At 39.9% G+C, this 19,096-nt stretch overlaps 1 protein-coding gene across 2 annotated transcripts; it reads left to right on the top strand.

Annotated features, from left to right (window-relative positions):
* The first annotated feature begins 2,150 nt into the window (after positions 1-2,150).
* On the top strand, positions 2,151-18,541 carry LOC133019397 (core histone macro-H2A.1). 2 transcript variants are annotated; one of them, XM_061085864.1, is made up of 9 exons: positions 2,151-2,318; positions 4,553-4,753; positions 4,996-5,102; positions 5,274-5,465; positions 6,036-6,143; positions 8,094-8,193; positions 12,056-12,145; positions 16,052-16,226; positions 16,933-18,541. In XM_061085864.1, exons 2-9 carry the CDS (start codon positions 4,582-4,584, stop codon positions 17,096-17,098), a joined length of 1,110 nt encoding a protein of 369 aa, XP_060941847.1. In that variant the 5' UTR covers positions 2,151-2,318; positions 4,553-4,581; the 3' UTR covers positions 17,099-18,541. The 2 variants fall into 2 exon arrangements, with proteins under 2 accessions (XP_060941847.1, XP_060941846.1); XM_061085863.1 differs by lacking the exon at positions 8,094-8,193 and adding an exon at positions 9,853-9,943 and having other exon boundaries at positions 2,157-2,318.
* Positions 18,542-19,096: the final 555 nt, after the last annotated feature.

Genomic DNA, 19,096 nt, shown 5'->3' with positions numbered 1-19,096 from the left:
TCTATTTTTATTGATTTACTGAAAGAGGAGGAAGTTAATCGAAAGGTTTGTACTGTTTTATTCAGGTACAATGTGATGTCACGTTAACCCATACATTTAACTTTGCCTCTTTTTGTCCTGGTTTGAGAAGATGTGTGTTTGTTTGTCATCCTTGTGTATTGCAGTTGTTTCTATATGTTTTAGTTTGGTATGGATTTTTCTCAGTTTCTGATATGAATAAATAAAATAGAAGCATTACAATAATAACAAAATATAGTGATGCTTTCAGTTTGAGAAATGGATGATTATAACTAAAGTATATTCTTTGTACCCTTATCTTAACTGAATATATTCCCCCATAGATTTGCTTCTTCAGATTCTCCTATTCAGTTTTCCAGTGGAACATAACATCTTCTATCCTTTTATTCAAATTTTATTAGTATTTGCGCAACAGTACTTGAGTGCAGAAGGGCAAGAAAACTGTTAGTGGCATTACTTCCTTCATCTCAGAGGTCATTTCGACACATCACAAATGGTCGCCACATGGGTGAGTTATATGGCTTCACTCCATTTAGCTTCAGTCTTAAACAGAACAGAGCATTAGTTGATGTTTCTGCTAAAACGTGTGCTTCTCTAAGCGTCTCCTCAAACACAGAAGTCAGTAAAGCACAGAATGTGTCAGCAGCACAAATAATTTTCAGAAGGAGAAACCCTAAATCAGGAAGTTAGGAAGTGTTGATATGAAGAAATGAGTTTGAGGCGGTATTGAATTTCTTACATGGGTCCACTTTCAAGCACAGTAACACAGTGATGAATCTTACACTTGGTTAACACTGTAAGTGACTGAACGGGAGAGAAAAACCCAGTCAATGTAGCTACCTTCCCACTGCAGGCCTGAGAATGTGATTGGGGCCACTTGGGATCACTGTGTGAACGTAGTCTATGCCTCCTGCAAAGTGGTACTACTGGGGCCCGGTTCAGATAACATGCAAATCAATCCCAGTCACAATATGACAAACTGATTAAATCCTGTTGACCTCTGGATCTGAGCTGATAAAGCATAAGACGAACTCTTACCACTGTTTCCAGATATGCAGCTATCGACAACAGTTCTGAGAACAGTCGGCCAGTGACTCTTAATCTTTGCTCTCTATCTCGTTTGAATTGAATTAAAAACAAACAAGCTCGGGTCAGCTATTCAGTGACCAGACTTCGGCACGTGTCTGTCAGGTTAAATAGCGGCGGTGCCCCTGAGCATCTTTTGGTGACCTCAGCAAGACCTTTGGGATGAATGTTTACAATCATTTCATAGACTTTATAAATTACTTTGTATAGTATACTGTAATTTTCTGTCTGAACCCGTTCGAGTCAGAGAGAAAACAGACCGAACCCAACCCATCCCAGCGGTGAGTCTGTTTTTAGTGTCTGAACCTGACCGAGCTCGGAAGTTTTCACCGATTTCAGCCTACGTCAATGAACCCGAATATCATTTAACATTTTTGAGCGAAATAAAAAAAAAGTACCAATTTCCAGCTCTGCAGGGACTCCATTGTTCCTCTCATTTTTATCTGTACATGTATTAAGCGGCTTCATATATGGGCCATTCTACCGAATTGGTGCAAAGTATGGTCCCCCAACAAGAAACACTATTTACAAAACAATTAAGTGTTCAGACATAGATATTTACTAAGAATATGTTATGGTCTATTTAAACCCAAGACATTAAATGAGATAGGGATAAGCTAAATATATATACAAAATCATCATTTATAGGGTACTTTCTATTGGGAAGTAGCTGTCCCCCACCCTGACATCTAAATTTCAATTTCTGTAAATAACACTTTTTAAATTTTTTTGATTTTTTTCAATGATCTTATTTCAAAGATCTTTATGATTAAGTTTAAATAGAACTTGGAAGATTTAGATTTATTGTGGGTTTAATTTTTAAATTAAAAAACTATACTCAAAAAATCATGTCCCCAGTTTTCATGTCACTACCGAAACACAAGAGTTTTAGTCCATTGGCTGAGCCTGTTTTTTAAGTGTGTGTGCTCCCCCTCCAACTCAGTTTTGGGGTTCGGGGAAAGGGTGCCCAGATTTGGTATTGACGCCCCTGGTGTACGGTTCCTAGTTTCTGGAGAGGCTGGTGTGTGCTGGTTCCCATCGACCTGCTCTGGGACCAGTCAGCCAGCGTCACGGTGTGAAGGGTTAAAGATCACAGCTCCTCCGCCGGATCCTCTCGTCGCTCCGCGGGCAGCGCTGCTGTGGATTGTGGGAGTCGAGGACACTACCCTGTTCCCGGACGAGCGGAGACACATCCACCGCCGAGCCCTGTTTCTGTGAGTATACACCGGGGAAGGGGGGGTTGTCACACCGAGGCCGGCCGCTCCTCGTCGGTGGAGCCGCTCCGCGTTCACCGAACCGAGCCGTGCCGTGCCCGCTGCCAGGTCGCGGTTCTCCGGCTTGAAGGCCGAGAGAGACCGGGGCTGCTGCCGCTGCTGGAGCCGACTCACAGAGAGGGGAGGAGGGCGTGTTCACACCCGGGTTTAGAGCCCAAAGCCCCGCTGACCTCAACGGGAAAATGCCCTCATGTCGTCGGGGAACTCGGTTTATACCGTGGGTCGAGTCTCCGGGTGTGTGGAGCTAATACAGCCGCCGGGGCGAGGCGTCCGGCGGGTTGTTCACATGCGGAAATCGGTGTCCTATCAGCGGGAACGAATGTCCGGTGTGTCGGTGTGTCGGAGCTCACCTGGCCGGGCAGGAGCAGCGGAGCCCGGCCGCAGATGCTCCAGAGGACACGATGTTTTTGTGTTCATATTAAACTGGCTCCGGTAGTGTTTGACGTTGTGTTGATGTGTGTGTTGATGTGTGTGTATCTGGCCTGTGTGTGTTTGACTGGGTCAGCAACACACAGCTCATTGATATCTGCAGCTGCTACAAAACAAAAATACCATTTAAATGACATGATTCAATTGCACTCATGATTCATTTGGAACATCATATCTACTATTGTAGTTTAACCCCCAAAATTACAATCCTATGCATATTTAATTTAGATGAATAACTATTTATTTTCCATCATGCAAAATGTCACTAGCAAAATACCTGTGGGAAAGACAGCTAGCTCTTATTTACATAGATTATAATATTAAAATAATATTATAATAATAATAATCCTTGGATTACATGGAGCCTGCACTTTGGCCTCAGGGTCATCTCAACAAAACACACTAAAAACCTCATGTTGGTTTAATCATCCACCAACGTGCCAAATGAATCCCTGTTATGAACACATTATTTTGAGTTTATTGGATGTTTGGGTTAGTTAATAACTTTCTTGTTTTGTGTGATTAGAATATTTTAGCTGTTATTTCTATTAGTGCTGGGCAATAAAACAATATCAGTATTTATCATTTTCAGTAAAAGTCCAATAAACGTATCGGTATAATGCTCATAACTTGTGTGAGCACAGTGAGGAGGTATTATACATAATTGAGCACATCAGATTTGTAAACATGTTTCACTGTTTATCAAGTGTCTGTCATTCTCTTCATATTTAATATGATAACTATTGATATCAGCTGACATGAAAACTTTTTACTTGATATAATATTTGAGAATAACACACAGCCACATGCTTGATCACACATTGTTTGTCTATCATGCCTTGTGGCTTATTTCTATGAAGGACTTTATGGCTGTTACCAGAGGTTATACAGGCAATTTTCATTTATGAGTCGATAGAGAAATCTCTGACTATATAAAACCAGGAGGAAGGACCCAGTCACCGGAACCTTGATTTACACCGATAGATATTAACCAGGGACATAAAAGCTAGTATCTAAGCCAAAGTGTGTACTAGAGCATATTTAAATCTGTTAAAGTAACATTTAAAAAATGGCATTCATTCATCAAGGGATTTAGTTGTCGTTAAGGGTATACGAGTTGAGAACTAACCATATAAGTTTATGATTAATAAAGATACAATTAACTTAAATTAAGTCATATATTTCCATATGCTGTTGGCTGACAGTAATGATTTTATTAACAAGTGTAACATGGTTGTGGAGCTGGGTGTAAAACAGACTGTATCAGTTTTAAAGTGTCAAAACGTGTCTAACCTTCAAAAACTAAAGATTGTTTAAAAATGTATTGTCATCTTACAGTTAGAAAAGGAAGAGGAGGACTGTCAGGAATATAACCTATCAGGGTTTTTATTCAGACATCATAACTTAAAAAATGTGTTAGTGGTTATATTTCGATTAAGTGACTTGCATCCTGTGACTGTGAGATGAGTCATCAGTAGGAAAATAACATCGCTCTGTACCATTTCTCTGTTTAACTGTCTTTTGGTCCATAGTCTGTTTATTTTACTCTTGTTTTGATTCATCACTTCCTGTGGAGGAGCTCTTTCGCAAGAGGAGAAACTCACTGAGTCAATTTCACTTTCAGCTTTTAAATTGTTCTATTTGTTTTCTCTAACTCCTTCACAGTGAGTTAAGTGTTTGTTACACCATAGGAAGAAAGTACTATTCCGATTAGTCACTGTTTCCTTGTGAATGTGTCCTTGCAGAGCCTGACACTGGTCCCCGTCTCAGCATCATGTCCAGCCGAGGAGCAAAGAAGAAGTCGACCAAGACGTCGCGGTCCACTAAGGCAGGGGTCATATTCCCTGTGGGCCGCATGCTGCGTTACATAAAGAGGGGCCTGCCGAAATATCGCATAGGGGTGGGAGCGCCAGTCTACCTGGCTGCTGTACTGGAGTATCTTACTGGTGAGTTTTATATTTGGAGAGGAGAGAATTGGGAGGTAATGTTAGAAATGTCTTGTAGCATATTTTCCAAATCTTGGAATGACAGCTACATTTACGTTTACATTCATAAGGACCAACTGAACGTCAGTTTTTTATTATTAATCAGGTTCAAGTAAATGTTTGGAGACATGCTTTTCTAAACTACTCCAGCTCTTCATTAATTATTGATGAACTCCTCTGATGATTTGTGTTTACTCATGTAGCTGAGATCCTGGAGTTGGCAGGAAATGCAGCCAGAGACAACAAGAAGGGTCGCGTCACGCCACGCCACATCCTGCTGGCCATCGCCAATGATGAGGAGCTCAACCAGGTCCGTTCTGTTCAGTTGATTTGAAAAAAACAGTGTTGTTTCCATTCTATCTCCCATTTACAGAGGAATGTTTAGTAATTTTTTTCCCAGTGCATACAGCACATATTCAGGCTGATTTCCTGCTAGTGCACTAAGTGATTTCAAGTTGTCTGTTTTGTCGTTTTGTTTCAGTTGCTGAAAGGTGTGACCATTGCAGCAGGAGGAGTCCTGCCCAACATCCATCCAGAGCTGCTGGCCAAGAAGAGAGGAGCAAAGGGCAAACTTGAGACTCCGGTTGCACCCGCTCCTGAGAAGAAACCCAAGACTGTCAAGAAATCAGCTGCTAAGAAACCGAGCGGGAAAAAGGGAGGAAGAAAAGCTAGGGTAGGACTTCATGTGAACAGACCGTTGGGCTGATAAACACTGAATTATGTTGCAGGTCAACTCAGGAAGTCGAAAAGTGTGTTGTGTTTTATCTGAGATATTTCATTGGCTGCATATTTCATCAGTCAACATGACTTTCAAAGTCGTTTCAGTTCACACAACATGATTTGTGATTAGGACTCTTGTAATCATTGAATTCACACTAGACGACTGACTGGGGCCAGGGTCACACACACTAAACAATCTTTCACCAGGGGAAACCCCCGACATTAGTATGTTTGGTCCGCTCTTAGTAGTAGTTACTGAATCGTTTAGATGTTTGGCCTACGTGTCAGCTAACCTCTCAAATCATGTCTTTGAAGAGTTCACACACATCGATTGGCAACTGTCGATAGATTTCCTATTTGGCTTTGATCTGGGGCTGTTGTCTGCAAGTTTCCGATTTTTTTTACATGAAATTAATTGGCTGATCCTAACCCCAGAGCTCTCCATGGAGAGGGGGACAAAAGAAGGACAATATTGATATAGAGAGAAATGAAGTCTCACTTCTTGTCCTCATGTCGTCATCAGAAGCCGGGCGAGGTGAGCAAGGCAGCGTCTGCAGACAGCACCACGGAGGGCTCTCCAGGCGACAGCTTCACCGTGCTCTCCAGCAAGAGCCTCTTCCTGGGACAAAAGGTCAGTGTTCTGTCAACTTAGTTAAATGCTAACTCCAAACAGGTTGATGCAGATTGTATTTTAAACTAAAGTTTAGTGTGTGTGTTGAAGCGAAGAAAGTGAATTCATGTCAGGCTAAAGTAAGACTTTTAGTATATTGGCTGTTAACTGATTCTGATTCTCGTTCAGTTGGTTAAAAACATAACAACATATTTCAGAAGTTAAATGAAAAGGGCCACAGTTTTTTGCCTTTTCTGTCGTGTACATTCATCTCTCTAGGTTTTTGAGAATATTGTAAATCTCATTCTATATTATCAACCCATTATCTATGCATGGTAAATAAGATCAGTGTTTTTTCTTTAAGTCTTTAAGAATCAGCCAAGGGCTGTGAAGATATCAAACGATTTAATCTGACCTCTTAATACATCCTCATGTTTTTAATCAGTCTACTGTCAACATTTCCTCTTCACAACTGATCCAGATTGATAAAAGAAAGAGATCAAATATCACATGAAAATGTTTTCTCATTTTATCTACCTGTTTTTTCTCAGAGATAAATATGTTTTTTGTTAAATACTTTTGAATAAAGGTGCTTCCTAACTTCATAAGGGCTTTTAATGCTTCACTGCACTAACTGCAATAGTAGCAACGAGGACTTTTATTTTATTTTTTTATCTGTGTGATAAAGATGTATTATTCATGCTCTGTCTGTGCTCAGGATTGAGAGATGGACATTCAGGATCTTAATCTGTAGAAACTCTATATATCCATCTCAATATTTCAGCTCAGGGTTGATTTCAACTTCTGCTGATGGAACTGCACACTTTGCTGTACCATGCATATATTGATTCTGATATTTTATTTATAGTAATTAATGCAACCTGATGTTGCATTAACTACAGTGATTGAAAGTGAGCATAGACATGAGCAGCAGCAGTGTTTGCCTGCTTTCATTAGTCGACCTCATCATTAGCAAAATGATGATAATTTCTCAAAAATGCAGTTCACCTTCCACTGATTAAGATAATAAACGCATGAATAGGAAGTATTTTTCTTTGCCTATTGTAGAATTAATTTATTTTAACTGCACTTTTCCTGCTCAAGCATTTCCCTTGGTGTATTGTTCAGTTTAACGCTTCTCTGTCATCATTGCAATCCTTGTCACGAAATTTCTCTGGGATGATCTTGGTCTCTATAATCAAGTCTTAACTGTAAATCCTTGTGGGTAAAATATCTTGTACGACTAATTAACCTTTGTGCTAAAAGGATGTAGTTAAATTCTTAATATTTACAGGGATACCTTGACTTTTTGACTTTTTAGTTTTGAGATATTTTCCTCTTTGCCAAGTCTACAGACAGATGTTGAAAACTGTTATGATTCCCGCCTCTACCTCAGTAAAACAAACAGCCTCAAAACGTAAACTGTGGTTGGGAGCAGGTCATAAACAAACCAAAAAGAGTTTTCTCTATAGTCTCACATTGCAAAGTCATTTGACATCAAACCGTTGGAAACAACAGCTTTGCTCTGGCACCTCAGGACTTTGGACCAGGATTTTGAGCTTGTTAATTCAGAAAAAACAGAGCAGAACTCCAGGCTACCAATGATGATAATTGGATTTCAACCAGATGGCTCATAATTTAAAGCAGGATTAGTGAAGGTGTAAGAGTATATCCTTTTCGTCACTCCTGTTGTTCTCCAAAACACTAAAACTAAAAGCTGTAAAATAAATATGAACATATACAAAAAACACACAGAGCCTCTCCTGCAGTAGTACTATATAAAACGTTAGGCTTTCAGATACATTTGGTCCAGTTTTGTTATTCATCAAAAAGTCAAGGTGTCCCTTTTTTTTAATCTGCGGTGTGAATCTGGGTTTTAATGGCTTTGCTTCCTCCCCTCTTCCCTGTCGCTCCCCCTCCTCCCCGGCATGTCCCATCCTCCCTCCACCCCTCGCGCCTCCCGCTCCGCAGCTCAACCTTATCCACAGCGAGGTCAGCAACTTGGCTGGCTTTGACGTGGAGGGGGTCATCAACCCCACCAATGCTGAGCTTGAACTTAAAGATGATCTAGGTGAGCTTCCCCCAAATCCTAACCCCCAACCCCACACCCTCTCTGGCCCTAGAAGGGGTTAGGTATTAAAAATCCTTGAATCTCCAAAACTTCACAACTGTGAAATCCTCAGAGAATTAAAGAAAAATTCCCAAAATAACCTTTCAGGCTGGTTCACTGGTTAGAAGAAACAGTCTCCTCCAGATTTCTTCATTCACACTGTGGACAACTTGGTTGTTGTAGTTCTCAGTTATGTCAGTGGAAGAGAGACTGATGGAATCAACTGACTTTGCTCCAACTAATTAGGACATTAAGAATTTATTTTGACCAGTTAAAAAACAGTTAAAAGGTCTGAATAAAATCTAGAAATCACAATAATCCACTCAAAAAACAGCAGGCTATGTTTCAATATTTTATGATTTTATTCGTCAGTATTTTATTGTTTACTTACATGGACTGATCATTATTTTCCAATCGCAGAAGGCAGTTTCTAGGTTTGCTGCTAATAGACCTTTTACTTTATTTTACTCTATTATAAGCTGCATCCTTTTGTAGTCTAAACGCTTTTGAAAATTGAATTAAACTGAGGAAAATCATGTTAAAGCACTCTGCTCGTTTGTGAAAATACATCTTAGGTTTAATGCAGCTAGACAACTTTGATACTGTCTTTCTAAAGCAACTCATTCAGTCATTATTACTCTGAATAGGTTCCAGTCAAGTTGCTTGGGCATTAAATTAAACTCCAATAAAAAGTTATTTTCTGTGCAATGTTCTTTTGAAATAAAAATCCTTGTAAGTCAGCTCTGCAGTAAGTAAACGGACACAATGTTTGTGTTGTTCACAGTGTGAATACAAGACCAGGTTCTTATCTCCAATCGCCTCTAACCTCAAGTAATTAACTCGGCTGTTTGGCTTGAAGTGAAGCACAGAAAGACTGATTTCCTATATTCCCTTTTCTACATATCACTGGAAATCAGTACGTAAAATACAGAATAATGGGGATATTCAAGGGTTTTTACCAGAGCTCCTGTGAGTGGTGGTTCTGCTTGCTCTTCTGTGTGTTGATGTGTTGCGGTTCATTCCAGGTCGTCCTCCCCTCAGACAGCTGCCAGGCCTTTGGAATTCTTAATAATCACTAATTTCAGAAACATTCTTGAACTGAAAAACGTCTCTAATTTACAGAAGAAAAACTGCTGCACGTTGCTGCCGCCTGGCTGTGAGGTTGTTCGCCTGGACTGTGACGACTCCTGCTCGGATTAATGAGCCAAGAAATCAGGACAACACAATTCGTCAGAAAACTGATTAAAACTTTTTAAGTTCTTTATGTCCTTAGTTTAAAACTGCAAAAATGTAATTTGAATCATTTAAATACGCTCTTGCATCTAGATGCGTGCGTATGTAAGTATGAACAATACTTTTTGGCTAATTTAGTCAGTTTTGAGGTGAATCTGACTAAATGTGAATCCTGCTTCCTGTTTATATATCGTGACCCACCGTGTCCACAGTGGTCTCCTTGTTTCCTGTGATATCCTCAGGAGAAGGAGCACGCTCACCTTTTGTGTCTTTTCTTCTTCCTTCTTTTTTTTCTTACTGTCTGTTCCATCGTTTTGCTCCGGATCACTCACTGTGTTTTTACCACTGTGTTGTTTGCCTGTTGTTTGTCGTCGTTGTTGTCTGTAGTTGCAAGTTGTCCAAGCCGACATTTCCATCGTGGAGAGCGACGCTGTCGTTCACCCGACCAACTCCTCCATCTATACAGGTGGTGAAGTAGGTAAAGGAACTATTGACACCACCGAGACCATGACTGCCTGCCTGCTCTCTCTCTCTCTCTCTCCCTCTATATATCTCTCTCTTTCTCTTTCTTTCTTTCTGCATTTCCAGATAGACTTCATCTCAGTCTCTTGACAAACAGCAGCAGCACAGTTTGTTTTCTAAATTGTAGGAGTGTATTTATCCTGAGCTCTGCTCTGAAGACAACCTTTTAATCCACAACCCAGTGCCCTTATGCTCCTACTGAAAATTCTTCAGTGATGTAATTATGTGATTTGCTGAAACATTGACTGAAAGAATTATTCTGTATCACGAGTGAAAATAGACTTGCTGAGCTTTGAAGCGTGCAGGCAGGGAATGTTTTATTTATGCAGGGAGTTGCTTCTGGGAAACTAAATTTTCCAACATTTGAAAGTCTGCAGCCAAATAGCTCTGCTGTGTTTTCTATGAACCTGACCTGCACAGGAAAAAACTAAATGTAAACATTGAGAAAAGGATCATTTTAATATGACAGCTTACCACATTATAATAGGCTATTGAATGGTGGATGGCCAAAAACAGTTTTCAGCATTATTTGAGGTTTCGGTCTGAACCATAGACTGTATATGAAGATGGATGACACGTCTCCACTTCCTCCTGTTATACAAAAATGGAGAAAGATATCATAGATCTGTGTGACTAAACGTTTGGAGCCAAAGTTTGCTAACTAACAAATGCATTAACCAGACTGCAGCACATTTCACGTCACACACACATAAACCACACATCTCACCCGTAAAAAGTCATTGAGCAGAGATAAAGCTCTGAAACATGGTCGGCCCATGTGTTGCTGTTGTACTCTACCCAGAGACAATACACTGGTGCTTTAGCTTAAAAACAATTGCCCCTAAAACAAATATGTTATCATTAATGATCATTAAATATCCAGCACTGTTTTGTCAAATAGAAAGTGCAGAAGGTGAAATAGAATCTACGCAGAGCAGTGGCTGATAGCTTCATATAATCCATACGACCAGCTGTTTATTTCTGTCATCCTAACCCTGAGCTGCTGCTTGTTGTGCCTTTTACCCACTTAACTGAAATGTGGACAATCTGGGACTCACTTCATTTCCTGTGACCTCCGTCCCCTCGACTGTGCTGCTAGTCCAGCTGCTTAATAACTCCAGAAAGGGTTTAATCCAGAGATCACATCCAAACTCCTGAGGGCTGATCACTGGTCATTGAAATGAACAGAATACTGAATATTTGCCCATCAAACCATTAATAACTATAGAATGAGCTGTTGAACTTCTGTTTGCTCGTAGAGCTTTAACCTCTAACTTTTCTTTAAAAGGCTGACATTAACTTGATCATGTTTTTCTCCCCTGCCTGTTTTTTTTTAATAATGTCAGCCAGAGCATTCATTCCTCTGGCTCTGGTGGACTTGAATCCCCTCTCTCCTCTTTAGTTTCCTTTGTGGCTTCTCTCTTTAGCTCTGAGGAAATTTCAAATAGAGTGACTGACTCACATGGAACTGCTTCTACCAAAATAAGGAGGAAAGAAATGGCCGAATTAGCTTCCCCAGGGGTCTCGTAACAACATTCACCTTAATTGATTCCTGGACTGATATACTTGAAATGTGTGAGCAACCAAGGTGAACAGAGGTTTTATATCCTCATCTATATCAAGCCTTGCACCGTCCTCTCCTCTTTATTCTATATTCTCTAATTTGAGTCTGGAAGAAAGAGTCCACTGTTAACAAGCTGGTATGTGAGGACATAGGGAAGTAATTAGAGAGTGTTGCCTTAATACTTTCATTTAACTAACTCACAATGAGTCATTAGGAAAATAGCAGCACTTTATGAGACGTTTCCTGAGTCTCACAAATACAAGAACAGAATCTCAACGTGTTGCACGAGAGGTGTTGAGCTCAGAGACTGAGAGAGAGGCCAGATGAGATGATTGACAGCATTGTTGTCTGCCTGGCTACCTGTCTGTCTGTCTCCATGTCTGCCTCTTTGCCTGTCTGTCTATCTGTGTGCATGACATCACCTCTGCAGTTTCCCTGCTGTGTCTGTCTGTCTGTCAGTGATACATGAGGATGTTTTCACCTCAGTCGTGTCTCCACCCACAGGCTGTGCTCTGGAGAAGAAGGGAGGGAAGGAGTTCACTGAAGCTGTGCAGGAGCTGAAGAAGAAAAATGGCAATCTGGAGGTGGCTGGGGGTGAGTGCACAAAGCAGACAAAATCAGCAAAGAGGGTGGGCAAAGATATTGTTATACAAACGTTTCTTGAAGTTCTGGTTTGGAATCTGGTTATAAATCTACCTTTATTTCGGTATGGCTCTGCTATAATGACCTTTAGGGCTACAACGTAAAATTGTCCATAATATATAAATGTTACTGTCATATATAAAATAAAGCATCAAACCCCAGCATCTGACAAGCTGAAACCAGCAAGTATTTGGTATTTTTGCCTGGCATATCACTGAAACCCTTTGTTTCGTTTCAATTGATTGTTGATCGTTAAAGCCCTTAATTTAGACATTATAATATTAAAGCAGATTATATTCTTATGTTACCAGGCCATATTGAACAGGTAAAAGCTGGAGCTTATGTAGGTGTGGCTTTAGCTAAAGCAACAATAGGCCTGAATTTGCCAAATTGTGTTCTAAATCTAAACTCACAATGACGTGTCAGGCTGGGTATTTGTACGACAGACAACGAACAGGTTTATGAGACTTAAAGTTTCAGGGTGTGGGTGACAACTACCTGCTGTTAGAACATATTTATAGATGGTGAAGACCTTGTACTGGGTGTGAATCTGTTTATGTTGCAAAATATCATTTGTTCCAGAATGTTTTTTGAATCTGAAATGATGAAACGGAGTTTTATAACAAGCGTATAAACTTGACCTATTGGTTTCTGCTTGTCTTATAAACTTTCAAATCCACTTCAGAAATATATACCATGTTCAGAAGCTTTTTTCAGTCGGCAACACTGACTTTCCTCAAATGTCACCACTGAAGGGGCTGGAGACTCCATATTGATTCACTCAGTCACCACACCCAGCTTCTCTGACAGTGATGTCAGTAACTCTCTTCTCAAATACACACACACACACACCAACTGCTCTCACGTACAGCACATTAAGCAATCGACCATTTAGTTGTGAACACAAAGATTTCACACATTTCATTCAATGTTGTTCCGAAGTCTAAATCTTTATCTTGCATCTTCTGATTCTGATAATTACTACCAGCAAAATGAGTGTCCTTGACTTCAAACATTATATCGTTGGAGGCAAAGACGAGCAATCATGTGAGCAGCTTCTGCTTATTTTCTTCTTCTACTGTTTAATGCTGTCTCAACTTCTCTGGCTATTGGTCTGAAAGTCTGGAAGTTTTCTCACTGCAAACAATTCGAACCATGCCTCAGTCTGATCTGGAATGAGACCACCTCTTTTTTTGGGATTTATAGAATTTTGGTTGCTGGATCTGGACCGTGGTCTAAGGCACCTCTCACACCTGTTATATTGTTTGGAAATAAACTGAAAAGTCCGAACAAGGAAGGTGTGAAAGCCCCTGAGAGACTAAGCCCCACCCCTCTGAACCATGCGCCTTCCAGAGCTGCACATTGGATTTCGACCATGTGCTCCGATCATTAAAATCAAACCCTAAAAGTTGCTGAACTTTTATCTTTGACCTTCTGCAGGACCAGAAATATGCCAGAAAATAAATGTAGTTAAGAAATCAATGCTTGGATATTTCTGTCATGAAACTGATCAAAGATATTTAGTACTGGTCTGTAATCTTCCCTGTGACCTGAGTGTAAATTTACAGACATTAGTCTTCAGAGAGCCATATTTTTTGAGCCCAGATTATTTTATGCTCCAGCCCATTTGTCTCCACTTGTTCTCTTCATCCCTCTCTTACTCTTTCTCCATCTGCCTCTGTCATTATTCATCACACGCTTTCGCGTTTTCAAACACTCCCCACCTTCACTGCCGCCCTCTCTCACATCCAGCCAAGTTAGCTCAGCGTCCTAATCCCAGTCTCTGCGTGCAGCTCATAAATACATTACCAGGGGACTGAGCACCAGCAGAGCCTGCCTGTGATTTCTGGGGAACTGGATCAGCCAAACGGTCACTGTGACCATGCAGCTGTGACAAAAAAAAAAGTTCTTCAAGATGTAAATGCATCTGGATTTTTGTCAACAAACTTCTAAGTTTCAAGGCCAGACAGGTACCAGGGTTATTCATGCAGAAGCAGAATTTAAGATTTGACCTGCTGTCTCTGCACTCAGCTTGTGACGTTTTGACTTCTTGTTTTATTTGTGGTTAAATTGATTAAGATTTAATCTCCGTCAGTTTTTCTTCTCATTAGGCAGCAAATGGTCACATGACAATGAATTATGCAATACAGTTAAAGATTTTCGCCAATTGTTTCCTTCATGTGAGACTCTGTTCCCTGATCATTGGTGGGAAATTCGCCAAAAGTAAGTTTGACATGAAATCTCTGTGCAGATTTACTCTGCAAGGTGAGTCGGAAAAAAAACTGAACTTTACAGTACAGGTTTCTTTCATTCAGAAAAGTTACTTCTCAGCTGTTTTTGCTGACTGGTGCAGAATCACAAGTTCATAAAAACTTTTGCATTTACTCGTCTTAAACAGATTTTTACAACCACAACACTGTTGAGATGTAGAGTAATAATGTTTTGTTGCTGGTGCAAGATTTAGGTCTTTTTATGGGGAAAATGGCGTCTTCTTTCTTTTCAAGAAGTTGGTCATATTCATAAGCTTCTACATCCAAGAGGCTTAATTGACAGAAAAGAGCCGTTTAAACTTCATCAACAGAAAGGTTTGATTGACAGGTGATCTCCAGATGGGCCGATCCACCGACCCAAACCATTAAACAACGTTGAACTTTGCAAACGCTCCTCTGAACCGTAATCATCATCATCATCCTCCTCATCACAGACCTTTCCTCCCCCCTTGCTCTCGCCCTGCTGTGTGAAGTCTCTCCATGCTCTCTGTGTTCCATCTGGAAACCAGCTCGTCCTCTGATTTGACTCCAGTCCAGTGCTGCGTTCACTGTGGACTAATAAACTCTGTCTGGAGACTTTTCTCACTTCACAGCGCCAGGGGGCTTTGGCTGAATTACGCTGTCTACAGTCGCCAGTTTGATGAAGGGCTACACTCAAATGTTTCAACTCCGGAAAACAGACTGTTCTCGTCTTCTTTTTCTTTTGTCTTCTCTTCTTGTCTTCACTGTTCCTCCTTTTCTTCTCTCCTCCCGGGCTGTCTGGAGAAGAGATTTCTGCAGCCCACTTCACTGTAATACCTCGGTCAAACCATTTTAAGCTTGAGGAGATTTTCTGCATTCATTTTCCACAGAGCAGCTTCAAACTCAACTTTTAGGCTTTCATTTGTGACACAACTCGTTGCTTTTGCTGATTTTTACAGTAAATAATGGATGTGACATGTAGAAATCCAGCAGTAGGCAATTTTGTTAAATTTTATGCTTTTGCATCAGAAACAGTTCGTAAAAATGTATATTTGAGATACTGATTTCACCAGCAGTGTAGTTTGCAGGTGAATTCCACTAGTGATGCCACATTTCTCCTGTTTTTCCTCCTCTTTAAGGTCTGATAGATGAATCTCATCTAGTTTCTTCTCTTTTATATAGTGATGTTGTACAATTTATAAAATATAACTTACTGACTGTGGACATTTGCTGACTTTAATGTATTTTAAGACTGATGGGATTCATAGATTAATAATTTATATCGTATAATCGATTTAATTATTATTAATAATGAGGATGTGGTGCTTTTCATACGTTATCAGGACATGTCGTCTTGGATTCTGGGAAATTTTCCTGACGTTTTTCAGACTAAATAATAGTTGATAAATCAAAAAGGAAAAGTAATAGTTCACATCACAAATCCAATTAGTTTCATAACAAACACTAAACATGTTCTTATTTTGAAACATGCAATTTTACATGCGTTGCTGTAATGTCGAAATATTTGCACTCTTTGCACATTTTGTACTCCTTTCTCTGCATGGTGTCCGTCTTCCCTTCTCAGCTGTCTAACCGTTCTTCATCCTCTCTTCTCTCCGTTCCTCAGCTGTGATGTCCGGTGGCTTTGGCCTTCCTGCGAAGTACGTCATTCACTGCAACAGTCCGGGCTGGGGCTCCGACAAGTGTGAGGAGCTGCTGGACAAGACGGTGAAGAACTGCCTGGCTCTGGCCGACGAGAAGAAACTCAAGTCTGTGGCCTTTCCCTCCATCGGTAGTGGAAGGTAGGAAAACAAAAGATGAGCACAGATAAAAGCTCACCTGACATGTGATGCACCATGTAGTTGTCAAGTTAAAATATATAATAACAGTCAATAAGCTGTTTCTTCATAAACAACCAGCCTGTTAGACATTCTGCAAATCACTAGTTGATGCCGATCTTTCTTAGTCTGAACCTGGAAGTGGTTTTCTCGGGATGAGTTGAAACCATTTCGGTGATCATGACTTTTCATATAGCGCCATCATCAGGTCAAAATTCATTTTTGTCCAATACTTTGGTTTATGATCACACATCAGCCTCAGCTGTATTTTGCTTTTAAAAGCAAATGTTACAGAGCAAATATCATAAACAGAGATTGTGAACATGGTAAGATGGTAAACCTTAGCATTTAATAATAATTATAATACATTTCAGTTAGAGAATCTTTTTTATTATAGTAAATGCACTTGTATACATTCTACAATTCCCCTCTCACCAAATTAATTGTGCACATGTTGGTTGTCGTACAAAGTGCACACATTCTACTGCTAAATTTGGTTTTATAGATTCCATCTTTTGCTTGGGAAATGGTGTTTGGCTCTTTCAGGTCTTCCTATGAAGTACGCAGGTTAAACAGGTGCTTTATAAGCAGGTTTAACAGGCTTTGTTTAACCGTTTTAAAGGAGGCCATCGGTCTGCAGACACTAAGTGTGTTTGTACTTCTCTGTCAGGAATGGTTTCCCGAAGCAGACGGCAGCCCAGCTGATCCTTAAGGCCATTTCCAGCTACTTCGTGTCCACCATGTCTTCCACCATCAAGACCGTCTACTTTGTGCTGTTTGACAGCGAGAGCATCGGGATCTACGTGCAGGAAATGGCCAAACTGGAGACGACCTAAAATAATCTGGAGCTTCCTCCTCCTCAACACCCCCCCCCACCCGTTTTTTTTCCTGCGAGGAAATAGGAAGCTGTTTACCAGTTATATGTTAAATATGAAGAGAAGAAGAAAAAGAAGATTCTTTCTAAAGGCCGGGAACTTGATTTTGCATTATGTGCGTATTTTTCCTATTTTGTTCTAAATTTCTTATTTACTTGTCAACCCTGGCACTTAAATGTAAAAGTGCACTGTTCATTCTTCAGTCTTTTATTACAAACAGTGGCACACAAATCAGATTCAACAAGTGAGAAAGCCCACTGTAAGATTTCATTTTCATTATAAAAAAAGAATGCTATGAGGTAGCTTCACCTCAATTACACGGCTTCCAGAGAAGTCAGATGAATACGGGTTAATGCATGTGATGGCAGTAAAGATAATAACGAAAGCTATTCTCTTTCTCTCGAGTTGAAAAACACAAAACACTTAATTATGTGTATTTTCTGGTGTCAAATCTGCGTTTTGGAACATCTCTGTTATTGGTACTGTATACTGAAAAAGTTAAGCCTAAAGAAAAGTTCAGTTTGTTCTACTTTGGTCTTCAGGAGACTCGTATAAACCGAATTATAGAATGAGTTTTTGTTTTTGTGTTGTGTGTCACATATTCATCTTTTTGCCTTTGTTTCCACGGGCAAAACATGTTTTCTCAGTGTGCTGCAGAGACCTTGACTTTCCCAAAAAATCATAATTGAAATAAAAATTAAATATACTAATTGCAATGTAAATACTCATATATTATATACTCCTGGTACCAATGCAATCAACAACTTTAAACTGAAAACTAGTTTGTTTTCATTTATAGTAAAAATCTATTATATAAAGTTAGAGAATGGAGGTTTTTGCAGGGCACTTGGTTTATATTGTGTGTTCTTATCTGTGTTTATATAGATGGAGTATTTGTGAACTGTTATAGCAAATTAATGGACTGTAACATAGATTTTTATTTTCTATTTTAATTTGCACACAGATTCTAATAGGCACAGGTGATTTGAAGAAAAAAAATGTAAGAGATTGTTTTTGTTGTGTGTTTTGTCTTTGTTAAGCCATAAAACTAATGTTCTCATTTTAATGCAAGTCCAGAGTCCCACTCCTCTGTTGGCTTCGGTTTCATTCTCTTTAACTCAACCCACCACTAGGTGGCACCCTGTAATCATAAATTGGAGTTTTTCACCTCAGCCATTTTCTGTGCAGCAGCAGGCCTCTTCTCTGGACTCTGGTCGATTTGAGTTTGATTTGAATTGAGAATGACGGACGTGTACAAGGAATCAGACTGATCTGCTGCATTTGGACTTTTCAACGTTCTAACTTTCTTATGAAAAAAACAAAACAAAATGTAAAATGCTTTCTAAGGAATTGATTCTACAAAAGGTCTGTACACACTCCGCTAATAAAATAACTCTAAAAACATTGTTTTTGTTCCTTGTGAGTTTATGAGATCATGTATTGTTCCATGCAGACCCTCGGGATGCTGCCAGGAACTGTGAGCCTCAAAATCATATAAGCGCGTGTGAGAGTAAAGATTCATTTTAAGAAATGTCTCCGTCTCTCAGAGAATACATGTGTGTGTTCATGTTTTTATGTGGTGTGTGTGCAATACAAGGAGAAATCCATCTCCACCGTTTTAGCACAATTTGAGGCCTTTTCAGAAGAAATGGAGGGATGTCATGCTACATTTATTTGATTTGACTGAAAGCCACAGTCAAAGCCTCAGGATCTTGACTCAGCCTCCAGCTCTTGACGTGTGCTTTTTCTTTGCTGCAGCTACGAGGCCAAAAGGGTCACAACGAGAAAACAAAGACTTTCTGAAGAGAAATCTATTCTGCTATAGTCGTTTGACTTTAGGACTGATTTAAGGTTGAGAAAATTTAAACTATTAGTTTGGGAGGACTGTCCTATTTTCAACAGCACATAGTTTCATCAAAAGCAATCAAACTCCAGACGTGTCTTTATTAAACCAGAAAA

Source organism: Limanda limanda, chromosome 14 (genome assembly GCF_963576545.1).
Source record: "Limanda limanda chromosome 14, fLimLim1.1, whole genome shotgun sequence".
Taxonomy (NCBI): Eukaryota; Metazoa; Chordata; class Actinopteri; order Pleuronectiformes; family Pleuronectidae; genus Limanda; species Limanda limanda.
This window is presented reverse-complemented; position numbering and strand designations above follow the sequence as displayed.

What these genes read in the sequence shown, in the direction of transcription:
- LOC133019397 (XM_061085864.1), top strand. Translation starts at nt 4,582, where the DNA reads ATGTCCAGCCGAGGAGCAAAGAAGAAGTCGACCAAGACGTCGCGGTCC. An exon ending in ATGATGAGGAGCTCAACCAG is followed by an intron (nt 5,103 to 5,273) that starts GTCCGTTCTGTT and finishes GTTTTGTTTCAG; the next exon opens with TTGCTGAAAGGTGTGACCAT. An exon ending in GCCTCTTCCTGGGACAAAAG is followed by an intron (nt 6,144 to 8,093) that starts GTCAGTGTTCTG and finishes CCCGCTCCGCAG; the next exon opens with CTCAACCTTATCCACAGCGA.